The sequence below is a fragment of the Nestor notabilis genome, unplaced genomic scaffold, assembly GCF_000696875.1.
Source record: "Nestor notabilis isolate BGI_N333 unplaced genomic scaffold, ASM69687v1 scaffold13133, whole genome shotgun sequence".
Lineage (NCBI taxonomy): Eukaryota > Metazoa > Chordata > Aves > Psittaciformes > Psittacidae > Nestor > Nestor notabilis.
This window is the reverse complement of record NW_009923359.1, coordinates 1-22239: the sequence shown is the minus strand read 5'-3', so window position 1 is coordinate 22239 and position 22239 is coordinate 1. Positions and strand designations below refer to the sequence as shown.

The 22239-nt window shown below is 41.0% G+C and overlaps 1 protein-coding gene across 1 annotated transcript; it reads right to left on the bottom strand.

Moving 5' to 3' along the window:
* Positions 1-1049: 1049 nt before the first annotated feature.
* Positions 1050-22233, bottom strand: KDM4A (lysine (K)-specific demethylase 4A). The gene is given in 20 exon segments (XM_010012097.1): positions 1050-1272; positions 2288-2380; positions 3011-3130; positions 3624-3794; positions 4529-4717; positions 5634-5742; positions 6492-6547; positions 7286-7362; positions 7643-7847; positions 10093-10271; positions 10884-11004; positions 12745-13106; positions 14364-14570; positions 15467-15683; positions 16594-16731; positions 17858-17961; positions 18492-18541; positions 19979-20172; positions 20942-21056; positions 22157-22233. Coding segments are annotated over 20 exon segments (2889 nt in total). The 5' UTR covers positions 22198-22233; the 3' UTR covers positions 1050-1131.
* Between the last annotated feature and the right edge of the window lie 6 nt (positions 22234-22239).

Genomic DNA, 22239 nt, shown 5'->3' with positions numbered 1-22239 from the left:
ATTCCTGCTTCAGAAGAGCATTGCACAGCCTTTCAGTAATACATCAGTGCATGCTTTACCTGTTCCAGACCCAGTATCAGCTATTGTAAGCAAAAGCCTGCAGCCACAAGACAGCGCTGCCACACAAGAGGTACTGCCCTGCTTCAGATACCACTGCCCTGTCATCCCCAATACTGTGATGCTTGGATTTCAAGAAGGGAGAGTTACGACTCTGTCCCTTTGGTCATTATTGCCTTTGAAGGGGTAGGGAGAAACTCAAAACTCACTCTTTGGGAGCTGAATACCTATTGGGAGCTGAATGCCTGTTCTTGTTAGAAGGCTGCACTGCGCAGGGCTCCAGACAGATTTCACTGATTCTGAGGCACATACTATTACAATTAAACTTAGGATTAAGTAAGTCAAAAGAAGCATCAGAACAAAAATATTAAATGGAGGGTTAAATAATTTGTCCTATAGGATTCAATTTCACATTTCACCTGTTCACACAAGCACCTCCTATCTGCTTGGATCTGAACAGCCCACAGTTCAACCCTCAGAAAGGAGGTGCTGAGAAACAAGAGACTGAAGCTGCTTGCGACAAAAAGATGGGATATAAATATAAAAAGAGGTTCAATTTCAAGCACCAGTAATACTGCTTGCTCAAGCCCAGGTGTGGTCACCAGGGAGACTCCCAAAATACAGGAACATTATTCAATTAAAACAATAGACTGTACTATTCTGCAGCTGCCAAGATTCCTGGCTACAACTCCCAAAAGAGTTTGCCACCTGTCAAAATTGTCTCTAATAAAAAAAGCAAGACTGCTTGACGAGATGAAAGCAACACCCCCAGTGCTGGCTTATTCAGTAAGGACCCAACTTCAGACCAGGAGTCTGCAGGCACCAGCTTCAGCAAATGGGATCTGTTTCACTATCCAACAGCTGCCTTTCAGCTACTGCAGAGCATCAGCTTTTTAGCTTCCTTAAAAAAAAAAAACAAAAAAAAAAAAAACAACCAAAAAAACCAAACAAACAAAAAAAAAACCCCAACAACAAAAAACCCTGGATTCAAAGCATCCAAATATGGCCTGTTGTACTGGAACGTTTAAATCCTTGGGGGAGGTGGGAATCTTCTTCCTCTGCCACAGGAAGCGCTTACTCCATGATGGCCCGGTACAACGCAGGTTCGATGTAATCTTCACGGTAGCGTGAATTGATCACTCTCTGTCTCTTCCTCTCTTGTCTGACCTCCTTCTCTGCAAAGATCTCTGTGAAGCGCATATCTGAAGCTATTGACTAAGAGACAAAAAAGCAGAATTAGTCACTAGAACACAGATCAAATTCCTGCCTCCACATCTGCCTACTGCATGTAAGGAAGAACCAAGGCAGGACACTCGGGAACATTCAGCCTTCTTCAAAAACTGACCAAACATAAAAAGAAAAATATTTTAGAAACTGAATTTAGAAGTCTGGGGATAAGTTTTAGCAAGCTGTAATCAGAAATCTAAAGAATCACAGGTTTCAAATTCACCTGAGCAGCTAATTTAAGGTCACAAGCAGTCTCTTGAAAGAATAAACACATTCATCTGTTCCAACTTTCAAGCAGTCCAGTACATTTTGTGCCTTATGGGGCAGGCATGTTTTAACACCTGGTCACAGGATTCATCTATGATACATTCTTCCCTTAACCTCTAATAGATTCTGCATTAAGGTGTACACGATCATGCTGTAAAGCAAGATACCCTAGCATGCTGACCATAGTTAGGTGTTTTACAGCAGGAAGTGTAAAGCAACAGAACAGGTCCCAAAGAGGCTGAAGGATCTCCATCCTTGGAGATAACCAAAACTTGACTGAAGAGAGCCCTGAGCAACCCTATCTGACTTCAAAGTTACTCCGGCTTGGAACAGGTGACTGGAGCAGAGACCTGCAGAGGTCCTTTCCCACCTGAATTATTCTACAATTTTAATAAGTGGCCAGCCCTCTTGATACCACCCTATCAGGAGCTTTTACAAACAAAGGAGCTTGGCCATTCTTTGTAATGGGAATAGACAATGAGACTTACAAATACAGCCATGAAAGGGTATCAAAGTGCTGTCCCAAACAGTAACTATAAACTCCCATCACTGCAGAAGGAGAATTAAAAGTCTCTTCAGAGCGAGAACTTTGCTTTTGTAGCCTGATGAACCAAGCTTCACAACAACTGAGAGCAGGAGATTGTAATCTCTTCCTGCCATGCGCCCAGCTTACTGTTCAAGGACAAATGAAGTTACATGAGCTTCTTTAATAGAAGTTTGTACCCTGTTTACCTACCAGCCTTGACTTCACTCTTTTAGGAAGCTCCTCTTCAAGAGTATACACATCATCCCTTTTCACCATCAGCTGTGACCCATCTTCAAATTCCACCTAGAAGAAAAACAGAAGTTGTGCTTCCAGAAGTCTCAGAAGTTAGAACCTTCCTGAAGCTACCCAGAACTTGCCTTCTCCTCCCCACAGAGGCCTCTCATGAAATAAATCTTCTACCACTTGAATTTTATAAAATACACGTGTAGGTATTTTGCACACTGCAACAGACTCAAACCAAAACCTCACCAATACCATGACAGTAAAAGCAGTCCAGCAAGTTTTGGCATATTCTTGCAACACCTGACAAGACAGCCTCGCTGGTCACTTTAGTAGGGCCTGAACATTGACCCTTTCAGATCAAGTGTACAAGGCATGATGCACTCTCACTGAACAGAGAAAAGCAAAAGAAAAAAACCAAAACCCACTTATTTTAAGTAGTTCAAGCTACAGGAACAAAGCCTGCAGAAGAATTGCAGACCAGCAATTTTTCAGAAGCTGACATTTTCATGTAGGTAGCCAGACGTAAGTAGAAAGCAACCAACTTTGCTTTATACTCCAGCAACTGTTCCCAGCATCTGGCATTGCTGACAACACTGAGTAACTTCCCCTGAAGTGTTTAAGCATGACTCTCCCATAGCTCTGCTGGCTTTAAGAACAGACCTGTTAACATGATCAGCTTCAATTCTGTACCTGGTACATCTGGATGGCATGTGATGCGACAAACTTGGCTCCGTAAACTTGTCCGTCTGTCCATCTCACCTGCACAACCTCCCCTTCGGCAGGGGGACCTAACTGAAGACAGTCTCGACTCTATAGCATAAATGAGAAAGGTAGGAGACACACAGAGAAGGTAAGCAGCTTCCTTATGTGAATATTCAGCAACCCCCCAGGGAGCCCATCCCAGTCACACTGCACACCACCCCAACAATTACTCCATTTTAGGGATGGAGAACTAGGCTGAGACACATCTACTATGTCATCTGTCTTTAAATCCCAATAGCGGACCCAACTTCAGAGTACTTCATGCAGGAATGGTATGCAAGTATCAGCAAGTCTTCCTTCACCTCTACCATTGCTAAGCAGCCAGAGATGAGCTGCACTCCCTGTTACACCTGTTCCCATGTTGCCCTCAGTTAAGCCAGACTCATGTAACACCCCTAAAGCCATCTTGCAGCACATCTCAGCCACAGCCCTACCTAGGGTTGGAATAATTTCCAAATCCCCTAATACGTCTGCTCTGCAGCAGCAATTGCCTCGCATCATGTGCCCTCTACCGGAGCCAGACTCCCACTGAGTAACATACCACAATGTCTTCTGGATACAGGTTGTCACTGAAGGAACCATCATCAAAGTTGACCTCGTAGAAAGTCTCCTTTGCAAGGCTGACCACTTCACATTGATAGAAACGACCATTCTTGTGCTTGCTGATGACTATCTGTCCAGGTGACAGATCCTGGAGTGCAGCCTTAGCTCGCTAAGAAGAGAAATAAAAGTAATTTTTTTTACACAGTGACTTAATAAAGAATGAGTTGAGGACCATAGCTCAAGTGCTGGCAGACAAGGAAGAAAATTACTTTTGTTCAGGTTGAGTAACTCTACTCAAGATACTGCCAGCAGCATTTTTACAAAAGTTCTGCCTGTGGACTTTCACATGCTTAAAGCCTGATCTGTTAGATGCTCCTGTCCTTTGATTTACTTAGTAAATGAAGCTGTCATTCTTCAGAGCAATGCAAGGCCTTTACAGTAAATATTCTCCAACAGATTGTTGTGGTTTTTGATGGCTAAAATGGCTACATGAAAATTTTATAAACTAATCAATCACTTAAGAAATTCAATAACCACTGATGCAGCCTGCTGGAGTACCAGCATTAACTCCTTCATAGTAAGTATCACAGCTATTAACACCATGTATTTTATATTAACATATAAAAAGCACTATTATTTCTCACTACAACAACCACAGGAGGGATGTAATGCTCTGAATCCTTCTGGGCTGCAAACCAAAATAGAATAAAGGATCTGACTAAGGTCACTCAGAGCAGCAGCAAGGTTGAGATCAGAATCCAAGACCAGCACCAGTTAGATTATACCGAACATTGTGAGAGAGCCTTCAATGAAGTATTAAAAGAATCAATCCCACAATCTAGAACTTTCCAGTCCCTCCAAGATCCTGCAGTTCAAACTGTGGGGAATCACCCATCTACCCACCTCTGACTGAGATGGAATCTTATGCCTGAAGCAGGTAATGAAGACAACAAATGGCCAGTCATCAGGCTGCATCATGACTCCTGCTGCTTGGGCACAGCTGACATGAAAAGATGTGGGACACCGACCATGTGAGCACTGTACACAGCAACCTGCAATTCTCTTTCTTCGTTTCTTGCAGAAGATGCATTTCTGTGGACAGGAAACTAGAGGTTTAAACTAACTTTTACTCCACACAGAGGGCTAGCTGGTCTGAGTGTGATACTGTACTGTGAGAGCACTGCTACTTTCTGATAAAAAAGAAGCAGAAAGCTACGAGTTTTAGTTTATAAGGCAATAATTCATAAAGTAAACTCATAGACAAAAACAATGTACGTTAAATGCCTACTGCTGAACATGCACAGAGCATGCAACCCAAGAATGTTAGCAATGGGAGATCTTGGATTAAATCATCCTATAATGGTCTGAAGGCAACAGAGCCTTTCAGCACCTGGCTAAAGTTACAGAAAGACAAGCAACAAGATTAGAATAACGGACAAAGACCACAGAATTAACAGTTAAAATTCTATCACTACCATCAGTGGCCCAATTACACCTGGGTGAGGCCTGATGGGCTATTGTAGGAAAAGAATGTTATCTGTGACGCATTTAGCATAATCAAAGCAGCTGATATCATCTCCCCCTCTAGGTGAGCTGTTAAAAGAGTTAAGTACAGTTGTTTTGTTGCAGAAGACACGAATGCCTTGCATTTCCTGAAGCATCTCAGTGCTCAATAGCAATCAATAAAGCAAGTTAAATACTAAGGATTAGAAAAATAACGACAACAAAAATCATCAGTGTAACACTGTATAAATGTCGCTTGCCACATACTGAAAACTGTGCCCCCTCACTGGCTTCTCATCCAAATAAACATGTACTAAAATAGGGGAAGAATCAAAAAATGGCAACAGGGACAATCACTATTTCCCATACAAAGAACAGTGCAGATTAAACTGCTCAGTCTGGAAACATGATTTGGGTTTGCAGGGATGAGCAAGAGCCTTCCACATTCTGAACAGACTGGAGAGACACTCTGAAACCCCACCAGTGAAGCACAGGTGATCCTTACCAGTCTGAAACGTTGCAGGGGGATTTTGCCAACATCTACAGGACTCCGCTCAGCAATGTTCACAAATTTTGCCTCCAGTACAGCTACAGCACACATAACGTGAACCCATCTGTCAGGACAGGAGAGGGAAGAAAAAGAAATTAACATGCGTTAGGCTGACAGAGTACGTTTGGAGCTTAAGTAAATACAGGTCTGTTGAAGTTTGCCACATAAATCATGATAAATAGTGTCTGAGAAGTAGCAGTGTAATCTTCCTTCCTACTGCTCGTGTAACAGGGCACATGTGGGGCAAACCCAAGACTTCTTCACACTTCCAGTGTACTACTAACAGGATAACAGGAGAGCAATTTAGCGTGGCTAGTGCTGGTTGAATACCTGCATTATAAAAGCCTGCCTGATAAGACAACACAGAACAGGCAGCTGCATGCAGTAAAGTTGCTGCAGAAGTATCCTGAATTTCAGAATCTTCTGCTACTTAAAGCAATGGTTGTCCTTTGTCTCCATTGCCACCGCATATTACATGGAGTAGCCAAAATCCTTTGTGAAAAGGTACTGAGAGATGTAATCTCATCAGAAACCTCATTTTTATGTGGTACATTTACACCTCTGCACAGTACACCCGTGTGCTATAAAATGCAAAGCAACCAAAAGAATGTGTGGCACTCCCTGAAGAGACAAAGATTGCTGTGTGTGAACACAACAAACACACTTTATCACATAATATATTATCACATAATACAGAATATGAAAGGTGTTGGTCACTCTATTGCACCTAATGCAGACACTGGTTTTACTAGCTCACCCTCAGCTACTTAGGAATTGAGCCTCTCTCAAGATCAAAAAATCTGGAACACTCACTTGTCATCATTGGCTCTCTGCAGTGCTCCTCCTCGTAATGAACACAAACAGCAGTCCTGGCACAAGGAAGAAAGCATTAGCTGTAAGAGTGAAGTCCAGAGCAGTACACTTGCTTCAGAACTTCCCCCTCAAAATGCACACCCAGAAGAAGAAAAAGGTTTCAGTGTCAGAAGAGAACTCCCTTGTACAGATCAATCCTTTAGCTCTCACAAGCTGCTGCCCTTAGGGTAACAGATACAGACTCCCAAGTCTGTTGAAAGCAAGTAGAACTACCACTGAAAACTTGTTCAACTTGCTTGTTACAGATTCCTTTTACAACTGCAATATCCTATATCCTTTAAGAATGTGTTAAAGGGTCTGGAAAACCAGGAGCAAATACAATTTGAAAGGTTAATCTGTTCTGCTGATCTAGAGCTTTCTGAGGGAATCCCATTCTTCTCGTCTTCTTCATATGTGCACACTTCCCCAGTTACTAAGAGAAGTTACTTTCTGTTTTAGAAATAGTAGCTACCATAAATTAAGACAGAAAATGGAGCTATTGCCACACTCATGCAGAACATCTTTCCTATGACCCAAGTGAGCTCAGCAGCTTTGCATTACTTAAAAGGATTATACCATTACAGCTTAAAAAGAACCAAAATGCAAGAGACCAACTCCTAAACATTTTCTGAATTGCCTTCTCTCCACAGAAAGAACAAAAAATCCCAAACCAACACCACTATGGAAATGAACTTTCTAACCAAGCTCCCAGGCATGCCAGGCTCCATCTGTAAGAATCTTAGGAGAAACTTTACCTCTTCTAAGGCATTTTCTGTACACCTGGAGCACATCCAGTCTTCAGTGGCCTTGTCAGGGGATACACCGTAACAACCTAAACCAGACACATCTCACTTAGAAGCTTACTTAAACTTGGACCCATTCCCCTAAAGCCAAGAAGTAAAGCAGGAATTAAAATCAATGACCCTCAGGGTGATGCAGATATTTGAAGTTATCCATGCAGCTAACTCTTTATTTCAACAGCCAGCACTAAAACGTGTACCATTCAGAAAAGGGCTGAAGTTAGTCTACTTGTACATTAAATAGACTGTAGAGGCTTGCTTTGGTTACTACACAGAACACTAGAGTTTAGGGTCAAGTCTAGATGCACTCACTTGCATGAACACACACATGGCAGTTCCTGCAGGTGATGAGTACGCTGGTTCCATCTTCCTCTAAGTAGGGAGTTGAAAGATTGAGGTCAGTGCTGCAGCCAGTTGCAGTAAAGCACATCTCAGGAATCAGGGGTTTGGTTCGGATCTTCCCATCCATCGCAGCAGGAGTTACTCCAGAGCTTTGACTGTTGCCTCCGCACTCTGCCTATAACAGATGGACAGGGAATTTCAGTTTTACAAGTAAAACTGTCTCACATCATCTTTACTCACCCATTATTCCATACATAAATCCAGCTTAAAGAAAGAATAAAGGTGCTGAAAGAAAGAGTTAGTAGTTTACATGAAAATATAGGTAAGTTAATAAAATACTCAGCTGCTGCAGCTTCAGAATGAAATTATTTTCTACCAAAATGGCTAAACGTAAGTTTGCAACTGCACCCCTCTAAAGACCAACAAGATCAAACTGCATCTCTTCTGACAGAAGTGACAGAAACACCAAGCCCACCACATGTTCAATGGACAACACCTCTGCTGCATTGCCCCACCCCTTAATACAGAGGATAACAATACTGCCAGCCAACACTGTACATTTATCTTACTTCAGTATGGGAGGATTATGATCACACAGATAGATACCTACTGTAATCCATGTAATTTTTTCCTAGCGTAGCTCTAAACAAGTCTAATGGGCTTTGAAACTAATTTGTTCCTGGGAAATACAGACTAAAAATGTAGTTTCCCAGTTAAACTCCTCAGGAGACTTTCAGCCTAATCTTCTGGAATTTATCCATCTAAACCAATGTCAAACCAAACAGCAGTTACATGCAAAGTTTACAGAGATGTGCTCCCATTAAAGTTACTATTCCTAACAGTTAAATAGAAATTAATCTTTCTCTTTGAAGAAATGTTTTGAACCATCTTTTGTACCTCATAGGCCACAAAAGTAGTTTCCCTAATCTTTTAAAAATATTATTAGCAGAAATTGCAGTAGCAGAATGAAGCTGCACTGTCCCTCCTACAGTGTATCAAATGGTAGGAAAAATAAGTCCAGTTAAGGATCACAGTTGGAAGAAAACTGACATGTTTTCAACAAGTCTTGTTTATTCAGATTCTGTAAAACTTACTGATTCACTCTGAACATTGCATGTCAAGCAAAAGATTAAATGGCTGAGGGAAATCTATAACAAAGTTGAAGAAAATAGAACCGTTTTCTTTCCTAAGCATCTAGATGTTTTTCTTCTTCACAAAGGAAAAGTGAATATTTGTCTGGCATTTTGTGCCAATTTTTTATTTGAATGGGTAACTGAAGTGAGTTCCCAGACTTGCTATAGAATTTCTGAAGTTGGAACAAAGAACCTAACCACAGCTCAAATCTTGGAAGAGTTTCTGCTTCACTGCCTGGTGTGGACAGACATTTGAAAACCTGCAGCTACAGCTTTCTTCCTAACAGCATTTAGAACTGAAAAAAGAAACTTACAGAACTTAAAACTGTTGACAAATTGTTAACTTTATACACTGTCAGCACTAGTGAAATCCCCAGGTACTATGCAGCTTGTATGTAGAATTTCTAGTCCTAACAAGAACCTACACTCAGACAGAAATAGCAAGATTGAACACAAACTATCGTCTATGGTTTTCATGGAAATTAGGAACTATATGCAATAGAAACCCTCAACAAAAATTTGAGGTCTTTATTTCCAAAACTGTGGTGAACATATTTCTAGTACCACTATAATCATAGTGATCTCAGATGAATCAAGTATGTTTAGCAGATGGGAAGGGGAAAAATATCTCTGAATTGCAGGTCTAACACACAATCAGACAACTATTCAAGCTACCTTACAATCTGAGGCACACCAAAAAATTCAGTATGGGACTCCTGCTTCAATCAACATGACAATGGGCTTCTGCAACCAACCCCAAGCTATGCATTGCTACAGCTGCACTTTGTTAAAGCAGATTTCCACAGGCCACAGCTACTGTCAATATGGATATACTCCAAGACAAGACTGCTTTCTATCCACAAACACAACTCTAAATCCTTGTAAGTAAAAGGTTCTCTTCTCTGCCAGCTCCCCAGGGACCATGTGCTATGAATGGAGTTAAAATTTTGTTTTGAAGTGTAGAAGTGAAGGTGTCAGTCTGGAAAAAAGAAATGGGATTTTATAGTCAGCTGAAGCAACATTAAAGCTCCATTCACTGGTTCAAGCAAAAGCCACCGACACAAAAGCTTCTGCTGAACGAGCTTCTGGGAACCCACAAGCAGTCCATCACAGGTGTTGTGAGGTTCCCAACTGTGCTCTCCTGGAACAATTCCTTGGGAAGACTGCAACACTGATACAGCTTTTGTTACCCAGAGATATGCAAAATGACATTTTTAAAACTATGCACCACAGCAGCAACCTCTTCAGCTATCCCCATGGTAACACTAAGAGACTTGGTCTACATACTTGGTAGGTCTGGAAGAGCATACAAACAGCACAGTAAGGAGACTGCTGAGCCATGGTCCGATTGTATTCTTTTTCAGCCTCAAAATTCGGTGGCCGATTCTGCCACAGCTGGCTAAGTGGCTTGGCCCATGCTTCTGTCTCCTCAGCCTCTTCTTCAGGAGTTAGCTGCTCCGATGCCTCTGTGATAAGAGATCATTAACTCACTCAGTGATTGTGTGTCCTTTTATAGATAACACTTCTTGCAAATGAAACTAAATAAGGCAAAGTTATGAATGGAAATGAAAGACTGACAGAAATCAAACTGACAGAAGCTTGACAGAAACCAGAAACTTGGTCTCCTTTTTACCCTTTTTAAGAGGCTTCTACAAACACAGCAACCATACAGACACAAGATAGGCTTACTGGGTGAGAACAGCACCAGCTTAAAATCAAGACTAAGGCTGTCAGCCAAAGAATCCAGTGCTGTTGGATTTTTTGTGTGTTGTTTGTTTTAAATCATTAATATTTACATCAATTACTGGAATGCTCCAAGATGGATGTAGTTATGCAAGTCTCTGGTACTAGTTTAATCTTCCTTTCAGAGCTGTGACTCCGAAGAATGGAAGAGGAAAGAAGACACCATTCAAGAGAAAATTTTAATGATGTAAGCACAAAAAAATGAGGTAAGACCCTTGTGTAGGATTCAGACCCCTTGCTGACTCCTGGTTACTGCCAATTACTTAATGGAATACCCCACACAGCAGAAGCTAAGACCCTCTCTACAGTTCCCCAAAGAGCACAAGGCTTCTTACCATCATCACTAATGCAGTCCTTAACCAAGAGTGGGTGATGACGTGGGAGCTTGCTCAATGGCTGCCGGCGACCCTTGGACTTCTTCCTCTCCTTCATTGATCTTATGTATTCCTTTGCTGCCTGGACAAGGAGAAGCAATTCAGCACTCAATTAGCATGTGTCCCTTCAACATTATTTTTAAAAGGAATTTATTCTGAACTCAAAGAAACCTCCACAAAACGTACACATGCTTCCATGATTTTACTTCTAAGAAACTAACTTCAGTTCTGAATTAAGTTTTTGAAAGAAGTGTTTGTAGCACTTTTGATATGGAAAAGCAGATAGAGCTGTACTAGCTCTGTTGAGCCATTTGAATAGACACTTCTCACCGGTTCCAGTGTAGCACTTTATGCAAGTTGGTTTATGTAAGAATTGTGTAAAAGGCAAAACCAAAGACAAATTGAATGGTTCTCGATAAGAAGTCTCATGCAGTCTGCAGAAACCCTCTGTCTAGTGTGTGAACTTAAAAAAATCTCAAATTTAAAAATGATAAAATAATATGTACTGTTCGAGCTGCCAATGAACCCTCACAGGCTTATTTTAAGCGAAGGAAACTTTCACCCTCTCTGCTTATTATCTGCACTGATGTCTTTCCAGACAGGCTGGAAGAAGGAGACTACAACAATAGTGATTTCCCCTTCCCTTATGTAAAAAACAAGTGACACGCTGACAAAATTACTACCAACCTGACAAGCAAGGCAATAAAGGGAATGACTTTAACAGCTCAGGAAGTCTCTCAGCAGATAAGAACACCCTGCCTCCTTTTTTTTTTTGAATGTTATTCCTTTGAAAGCAGAAGCAAATCTTAAATGCACCTTACGTCTTTTAAAATCTTTTCATAAAAGAAGCCAGAAGAGAACGTAACAGTCATTACCTCTGATCTCCTGCAGAGCTGGCTACAAGCCTTCTAAGAAGCAGAAATGCTTTTATTCAAATGGAAATTAGCATTCCCAGTTAACATCTGATGGAAAATTTGTTTTTAAATACACCATACTGGGGAAAACCATGTATGTCCGTTCAAAATTTCACCTTTTCCCTGTATGGCATATGCAAGGGAGACATCAGTACCAGCAACAGAATTTCTTTAGGTTAAACATCCATGAGAAGTCTTTCTTAGTTTCAGCTTAATTATCAAAAGATTTGCCTCTTCGCCGTTCCATTCCTGTGACTCCTGAATTTTGAAGAATCATTATTGGCCTCCCACTCTCCAAACACAGATTTAAAGAGAGAAACAAAATAATTCGAAAAGACACCACCAGGTAAGACTAACTATTACAGCCTTCTCTTGGGGTGTCTAATAAAGCATTCATTGGCAGTTCTTAAACACTTCGATTTACATTCTCCAAATCAATAATTTTTGTTTCATATATATATATTTTTTTTTAAGGAACATAGAAATGTAGATGATTTTTATATAAAAAGCCCTTCCAACATCTTAACGTGCTCATAATAAAGGCTGGATTGAAGTAGATTAATTTTAGGTATAAAGAGGTGTCTATTACTATAGAAAAAACTGAATCAGCCTCTAACACTACTGTGTCAAAACCACCAAACTACCCTTTCCCTTAAAGCACTTAAATAATTCAGAGAAGTTCTCAAAACAAGGGATCTCCTTGTTTTCTAGAAGAGGTAAGACTGGTTTGTTGTTTTGATTTTTTTTTTTTAGCAATACCCACAGGTATTATAACCCACATTAACAGCTAAGCAACCTGCTAAGCAAACACCAATGGAATGAATATGGGATCTGCAGAGATAGAAAGTTCTGTCACATCAAATTTGTGACCACATAGTACAGTCTTTCAGTATTCCTGCCATTCATACCTCTGCCAGTTCTTGCTCACTCACACTGGCGGTGGCACTGGCTTTCTTTCCTGAAGTCTGCTCACTGTCAGATCCGCTGCCATCTCCCTTAGCATAGCTATGGACTGTGAGCACCCCAGCTGGTCCAGGAACAGTTCGTTTTGCCAAAAGATCAGTCGATTCAGAGTCTGAGGAACCAGAATACGCAGGCGAGCTGGACTGAACACTGGGCGTTGCACTCTGCTTTGCAGTTGGCAACACTGAAGTGGAATTTGAAGCATGTGAAAGAGAGAGATCCAATGCAGCTGCTTCTTGTTCTTCCTCTTCCTCCTCCTCAAGCTTCACTGTTTTCAGTTCTTCAAAGTTAGCTGAGACCACACAATCTAGAAGAAAGGATATAATGACTTTTTTTAAAGCCTGGGCAGCAGAGAGACCATTTGCACGAAACCAAACAGGAAAGCAAACTACTGCACATAAAAAAGAAACATTGAGTCATATAAAGTGTAGATCATTAATTCAAACACCTATAAAATCATGGGTGGCTTAGTGAAAGAGAGAATAAAAGCATCTGCTCATTCCCTCTTCCAGTACAAGAACTGGGGTACATCAAACAGAACAGCAAACAGTGAGTTCAAAATAAACAGAGATGATCCTTTATACTGTGTAGCTAAACAGACCAACTCCTGGCTACCTGGTGCTGTGGGTAAGAGGTTACAAGGGTTCACAGGAGACTCAATAGAAAAATAAAACCCCACAAAATCCAAGCTGCAAGTGGCTGGAAAACAGAATAATAGAGGGAGGCATGACACATTTGCCCTTTTCTTATACTGTTCCATAGGTCCCTTGGTCCTCCCTTAAGAACAAGAATAATCAATTCACTAAAAGCCACATCATTTTTCCTCCAGCCTATTTATTACAAAATTACAAATAAAACATCTATACAGCATACCAGACCCACACCATGAGGAAGTCCGCATATGCTTTACTAAGCAATTTCCATAAACAGGTCACATTACACAACAGGAATACAGAGGATCTTGGACTATTGAGGCATCCAATACATCTCTGTATGCAGGCAGGCAAAATAAAAAAAGCAAAAATCAAAACCTAAACCCACCAATTTCTTAAGCCAGTCACATGCAATACTTCTTGTTCCCTTTAATTCAGCTGAAAGGCAACATTTCCATGACCTACCTGGTCAGTCTGTCATTGAAGCACCTACCTTATGGCTGCCTACACCTTTGTTCTCCGCCAACATTTTTTTTTTAATATAGTTCTCACTGGGGAGTTATCCCCAGATAGGCCACAAAAGCTAAGAGTTCAAGCTGTGGTTATTTCATTTACTGAAACCAGTGGCAGAAGTGTCAGACAAATTTGACTAACGGGCACAGCCTAAAATCATTCTAGATGCAACCTTTGGTATTGAAAAATCGAATGGTAGTATCTCAAGTCTCGTGACAATAAATTTCTGAGGTGCCTGCCTTGGCCTGACAAACTTGTATCCGAGTTTTTGGTCATGACAACATCCTACTGACTAATATCATACGAAAAAATGCCCCAGATTCAACTCTAGCATCTTCTCTCCCTGAAGCATAATACCCTGTCCCCTTGTACCAGGATAAAGCTTGAAAAATGGTTACCTGGAAGCTTGAGCCTTAGTTCATCTTGCTGCACAACTTCACTTGTAGGTCTCTCACGAGGCTCTGCCATGTCTGCTTCATACTGTGCAGAGCTCAGCTCCTCCTTGGGGAAGGCTTCGCTCTCACTCACCTCCTGAGGCACTTCCAGGCAGACCCTGTGTCTTTTTGTTCCTATGCGATGCTTGGGGATGCTGCGGAAAACAAATCCTTATGTCAGGTTTCTAAGCATGTAAGTGTGTTGAATTCCTGCCTGGACACACAACATACAGCCTAGTCTGGATTAGTGTTTTATGAAACAGCATCTGGGAAACCAAACAGTTTCCAAATTATTCTGAAGTGTTTTCTTTGCCTTTACAGAAGCAGAGTCAGTAATCCTCAGGGATGACTCCTCAGCATCCGTTAATTATGTATTAGGCAGCTATGCTCTAGCCAGGCATTCTTTACCTTGAACAAAACCAACCAACTAAACAACAAAGCCACAAACAACCCCCAAAACTTGAAAAAAAAAAAAAACCAAAAACCCACAACAAAAAAAACCCCACCCAAAACAAAACCCAAAAAAACCCCAAAAAACAACTAAAAAACCAACCACCAACAAAGACAGCTTTAGAAATAGTAGCTAACACTGTCTGAAAAAGATTTAACTGTGAAATGATCAGCCTGTTCACTTTCCACAACCAGGAACTGTACATTGATGTGGCAGCCTGCAGCACTGATAGTACTGGAATCTGCTTGCAAGTACTGCCCCATGATCTCAGTGCACTCCCTTTTTCTTCTGGCCTCCTAGTGTACAGTACACACTTCCAATCCAGGCTTTGGATGCCTGTCCAAAGATGAAGAACTACCTTCTAACCTGGTGCAGTTCCTGTCTAACACAGACTCTCATCAATGGGGACTCGAACAGTAAGAATAACATAACATAACATAAAATAGTATACCCTATTCTCAAGAAAATATATTATTGCTAACTCTGACTGCTGCTGTTCTATCAGAATGGCAAATATTCAATTAAGCTGGGTCCAATTTCTAATAATCCAACAGAAAAGCAGAGAATAACATAAAGCATTACCTTTTTGTCTCATCCTCATCCACTTCCTCTTTACACATCTCGCCTGTTTCCATTTCCTCAGCACACTGTTTCCCATTCTTGACTCTTTGCATGAGATCCCCTTTAAGGAACTCTGCTGCCTCTGGGGTTGGAAGAGCATGGTCAATGACAGTCACATCCTTCCCAGCTTTCCAAAGCTTGTACCGATCTGGCTGGTACTTCCTCACAAACACATCCATGGAGATCTTCACCATGTCCTTCCGACACGAGCACTGAAGTCACAAAAAATATTCAAGTAAGGCCACATACTCAACAATTCTACTCTGCATTCCTTCTCATTTTGCTTTCAGGAGCTTAACTGAAGAATCCCACAGTTACATGTAATTGAGCCTCAGAACTCTCAAGACTTTCCCAGTAAACCAAAAGGGTGTATATTAAGTTACTAAGAACTGGGCAGAAAAGCCAGCAAAACCAACAGAACAGAAAACCAGATGTTATCACAATAACGAGGAAAAGAAGCTCACCCTCATCAGCTTATTCACAGAGTTGCTGGTAGATGACCATTTTAAAATAAGCTCACGCAAAAAGAGCCAGCAAAACCAGAGACCCTAATGAGGAAGTCAGAGCCATACAAACTCTGGGCCTGTCCAGAGCACTAGAGGTTCCCATCATCTGGGCATGGTTACAACTAGTGCTCAAAGCAATCACTTCAATTTAAGTTCTGAAAATATAAGGCATATTTGTAAGGCACCTCTACAGGGATATAACATCATCCAGTCTAAAGGTTCAGCTAAGACACTTACTTTGATAAGTGACTTAAGTTACCAAAGTCATACTTCCAGAATAAATGATCAGTAACAGTTAAAATACCAGACAAAACACTGATGAGTCCTGACCACCAAGCACATCCTTTCATCTTTGGTAAGACAGCCAGTCCCTCCCTTTCTTTGAAGCCTTGCTTGATCCACACATAGCTAAAAATCCTGTTATATGCTATCCATAGTTGAAACAAGGACATGAAACAGGAGGCTGACTGGATACTGTTACTGCATCAGAAAGCAAGTATCACATCTGAAATGGAAAAAGCACTGAATTCACTCCCTTACAGCAAACCCTGGGGACTTAATGAGCAGCAGAGTGCTAGGTTATTTGTATGCAACAGGATGGCAGCAAACCACCTACCAGCACAGACTGCTTCCCATACTCAATCCACCGAAGAGTAGCAAAGTTAGTAGATTCAGCACAGTTAAAGCCATGATTAAAGCCAGCATGATAGCTGTAAGGAAAGGTTATCATGAACTCTCCAGCCTCCTGTGTCACCTAGAAGACAATTGAGACACCGCACTGTTATTCACAGCATAAGGTGGGTCTGAATAAAAGGAGTTTCCACACCCCTCAGGCAGTGTATCTGAAACCCCACCCACAGAATGTTGGAGCCACTTGCTGCAATGGACAGACTCGATACTTACCTTTACTATTCTCCTACTTACATTAATATCTGTTTACTGGACACCAACACTCAACAGTCTTTTACTAAACCATGACTGGTCAAAATAGCACAGATTGATAGAATCACAGAATGGTTTGGTTTGGAAAAGATCTTAAGATCATCTAGTTCCGACACCCTTGCCATGGGCAGAGACACCTCACACTTGACCGTGTCACCCAAGGCTCTGTCCAACCTGGCCTTGAACACTGCTAGGGAGAAGTGATTATACATACAAAATACTCTGTGACAAGCTCTCTGAAGGTCATAAAGGTATCTGTATTGGCTACAGGTTTAGCCAGACAGAATCTAAGGCCAATTAAAATTTTTACCCACACAACCTGGAAATCTAGTAACATTTCCTTTTGCTGTTCATATTTGAGTACACCTCTTGGTCAGCTTTCCACTGTTGCTCTTCGACATATCCCCAATGTCTAACAAGATTCATGACAACAAAACAGGTGTGACAGTACTTCTGAGTAGGGACTCAAAGACTAGATCTTCAATGGGGGGGAAGGGGAGAAGAGGAAGTGGGTGACAGCTTATCACCTGGGAAAGTAAGGACATCTGTAAGGTAATGTAATGAAAAACAAAAAAAAAATAGGGAACAAGCCATACTTTCTACAGAGGAAGCAGATCACATTAAACAAACTTAGCAGGGGACAGATCTGAAACAAAAAAAAAGAATGATCTCTCTCCATTGAATACAAAGGTAACCTGTGAAGTTAATCTAATCTAACACAATATGTTGCCTATAGTTCAAAAAAAAACCAAAAACCCAAACATCCAACTCTTTGAGGCCCAACTGCCAGATAAATGGAGGTACAGCGGGAAAGGACTGTGTTATAACCTCCCTGTTCCTATTTTCATAAGTGTCTGCTCATGGCTGTTGTTAGAGATGAGACAGGGCTGCATGAACCTCTTGACTGAGCTGGTGCAACCATGATTATTTCTCCACACCTTATCAAATGGGATGCCATATTTCTTCAGAATTGATGGAGAGATGAGGGTCATCTTGTGACGGAGAAATGCTTCACAGCTTTGGGCGCTTCCTGGAAAGAAACCTGTAAAGTAAAGGCAAGGAGAGATGTTACTGCTCTGCTGTGAATTTAATTAATTTTTTGGTAATTTCTAGGAAAAGTTACTGCCTAAACAGTGCCTTTCACTAAGCCTAGAAGTATGGATCACCTTATTTGAACTGTGCTAGCTTGCATCCTGAAGAAAAAGGGTAAATCCTGGAGATTTATCTTTAACAGATGCCAGTTCGAAAGAGCATAAGGAAAACTGCGCACAGAAGGCTATTCCCTTGGCTATAACCTTCCACTTCAAATCATCAATAGTTAAGGATTTTCTCATTAAAGGTTAAACAGCCCACAACTGCATTATTTGTAATATGACATTTCTCTTGTGTGTATACACAAATAAACACTCAGAAATAATACAATCTACATTCTAGAAGGCAAATTATCAGTTCAGTCTGCCAGCCTGTGCTCTTATAAACATTACAGGCATGTTGTACTCTAAAAGAGCTGAAACCCACTGCAGCTGCACATCCCATCTTCCACAAAATGCAGAACATGAATTGCCCAATTACCTTTCGCAAGTCTCTCCAGTCGCTTCCCATGCTCTGGGGGGATAGAATACCTGCAGTCATAAGAACAAATCTGTTAAGTTCAAGTGACATGACAGAATCTCGAAGTTAGACTGGAAATCATAAATGGACATTGAGGCATGAATTACTTTAAAAAAAAAAAAAATAAAATATCCTCCATCTCTACACTGTCTCTTTCAAAGTTTGTTGGTACAAAGCTGTAAAACTGTATCAAGGACTTTTATTACCTTTTCCAAGAAAAATCAAGAGCCAGCTCCTCCACTGACTTTTGCTTAAGCAGGCAAGGAAGTAAAAAGTCTTATTATGTATGTAATTACAGCAAAGCATGAATTGCGAGAAGAAACGGAAGAGCACCTCCTGATGCATCTCAGCTCATAGCCATGCAATCACTAGGACATTTAGTGCAAGGAAGAACACAGAGCAAGGGAGAAAATGGAATCATCTCTTTCAGCTGCTCAGACCAAGACGGGACTAAGCCAGACACAATGCCACGTCCTTAACGTGCACAACTTGTGGCGCATTCTTTGGGGCTACATGTCTCTCTGTACTCACCTTTTCAAGGGTCCAACAAAACTCCTAGTTGGTTTGACTACAGTAAATAAACCCACCTACTTAGCTTGCTTTCACTCTGGAATAAGAATGCTTGTTAGAGTTCCTTGTTAAATCAGACTACAGTATCAGCAAAGTTAACTTCTCCCACATACTACTGTGAAAGAAGCAATGGCCACAAGGTTTATCTGACTGAACTATTCTGTTTCACGTTCCCATGCAATTGCCACTGCATTGGGTTGTTCACTGACACGTGGCACTAGCTATTATTTTTTACTTCAAAGTTGTACTAAAAGGCAGCCAAAAATACTAGTTTCCAACAGAAGTGCCATGGAAACAATTGTTAAGTTGCTTGAGAAATTTATTTGTGAACAGAAGGGAATGATTCACTCTTAAAATGCAACCCATGCTACAAAAAAATTTGGGAGCCTCCCCTAAAAACAGTCACGAAAGCTCAAACAGTGGATGAACCACTCATCAAGATCCACTAGCCTGCTTTTACATCTATGATAAATAGCTACATTTCAAAATCTGTTAAAATTTGCCTGTGTTCCTACTGCCTGCGTGACAACAAGCATATTACCTATGTACAGTTATTTTAGAACCTCAGGAAATCATAAACAAGTTTTCCAAGTTCCGCCCCTATCGCAGCAGAGTCCACCTTACATTATAATTCTGAGGAACTCTTTAAATCAGGACAGCAAATTGGCTTTCTAGAAGGTAATCAAACAAATGCTACTGAGGACATGCACTGCTCTGCAGTTTCTTACAGATTTCTAGTGTTCTTGTCATCAGATACATCTGCAGTGCAACACTAGAGGGATGGCAATTCCTTTAGTCAACTCAACTCCATAATTTTGATTCCAATGTTTTATGGCATTGTTTTTCTACACCTAGAAGCTTTCCTAGAAAAATCTTACCATGACTTGGGTTCTCCAAAATGCAAGTAATTAATACTGTAGAGATCCATGTCCTCGGTATGCCACGCAAAGGAAGTCTTCCACATGCCAAAATACAGGTAAGGAGTATTCACTCCTTCAATGGTGATACCACTTTCGTTCTCCACAATATCGAGGATCGTGTTCAATCTGCCAATATTCCATGCATCTACATGCTGCAAAATACAGCCTCATGTTAAACATACATTATGAAGAATGGAACCACACAACTAAAATGGCAGTTGCAAAAGCTATCAGACCCTTGTGAAACTGCGTATCAAGACAAATCATCTACTGGCACAACTCAAACTAAGCTAGTTCAAGTAAAACAAAAGTTTTGCATGGTGTTAGCTTAGATACTGATTGTTTACTAGTCAACAGAGAACAGTGTGAGCTTGAGCTGATGTCTGAACCCTCTTGAACAAAACCACTTTCCATTCCAAACATCTTTTTTTAAAAGAGTAAATTGACATAATTTCGGAGACTAGCAAGTAGAATCCATGCCCTTTTCTAATGCTTATCATCCTAGCACATAATGGCTGCAGAGCCATTTTTTCCACAAAAATATATGCACTAGTGGATACCAAAGCAGTGCATGTTCACTGATCAACACTTTCAACGCTATAAGCCTTTTAGGACAAAGCAGTATAAAAGCAACACATAGGCAACAACAGTTTTTGTTTTCTTGAACTGAACTGTATTACACTGAAGCGCTAACAAAGGTTCCTTAGAACATTACCTCTATTAGCCTAAATTATCTGGGTTAAATGAAGAGTATGTTATAAACCTAAGAATTACTGCATTCCTGCCTACTCTAGAAGCTGGAACTCTGTTAAGACTATCATTATTTCTTTCAGAAAAAGTTAGGAGTCAAATGCTACATTAGCATTTCTGAAATGTGATATACAAGGATAACCTTTACCTGAAAACCAACAGTTTTCCTACCTTGTCATAAAGTGTGCCATTAACATCTGCACCGTATATAGGGGCATTGAACGTAAGGTTCTTCCAGTATTTTCGCTCAAGGTCTTCGAAGTCCGTGTAGCGGGGTGTGCAGTACCTTAAAAAAATAACAAAGATACTAAAGACTGCAGTTTGATAACTGATGAGTCCAAGAGTCTAAACCAGTGTTTTCCACAACTGAAAGAATCGAAAGCTACAATAAAAATACCTAATGCATGTTTATCAGCCAGACCCCTACCTTAACTCCCAGAAAAGCCATGAGAGCAACCACAGCTCTGTTCCTGTGAGACTTGGGAATAAAGGATCAGGAAGAAAATTACTTTCCCCATTTCTTAGCTTGCTTTCGTTTTTGCTTTATGCACTTCTCTTGGTCTGAACAATTTCACTTTCTGGTTGTTGCTACTTAGCAAGGAAAGATACAATCAAAACCAGAAATGATACAAAGACCAGCTCGGAAAAAAAACCCAAGCAACAAAACAATGTTTTCTACCACTGTTAAAGTAACAGACATTTCCAGACTCACCTGCTAGTGAACTGGTCAAGCATGCTCTGTTTACCAACAAAATATCTGCTAGCTATATAGTGGCCTCTTTGTGCAGCAGTGGGGGATCAAATTTACACTCTTAACACCTATTTAATGTGTGTGTATGTGTGTATATATGTATTCCAGACAGTTATATATATAGCATAAGAAAGTAATTTTCATGAAATTACTCTATTAAAGAAACAGAATCCTAACAGAATCCTGCGTACTGGTCTTGCAAGACAAAATAAACTGTAGCAGACCAACTGCTGCTGGCAATTCCAATGCTATTTCTAAACAGTTATTTCAAAGGCTGTTTCACTTAAACTCCTTTTAAAGCAATCATTTTTGTCTCCTTTTTCACGTCAAGAACATTCCTTTCTCTGCTATTACACCCAACTATTTCGATGTTCTAGCTACGGGGGACACACAAACAGGCGTCCACAGCAGAAACAAAAAGTTCTGCTCGTGTTACGCATCCCCCGTCATTACCAGATGACACGAGCGACACAGGTCCCCGCGCACGCAGCCGGTCCGACCAGCACACCTCATGTGCTCAGGGCGTTACGTTCACACCTCCGAGCGGCACCAGGACCTGGCCCTGGGGAACTGGGACAACAGGACCAACCCCCGCAGTGACTACGTGTGCGGTGGCAACGTGGGCACGGACATACTTGTCGCTGTTGGCGATCCTTCGGAACTCGCGGACCGTCATGGCCTTCTTCTGGATGTTGTACTGCGTGAAGAGGCCGGACTG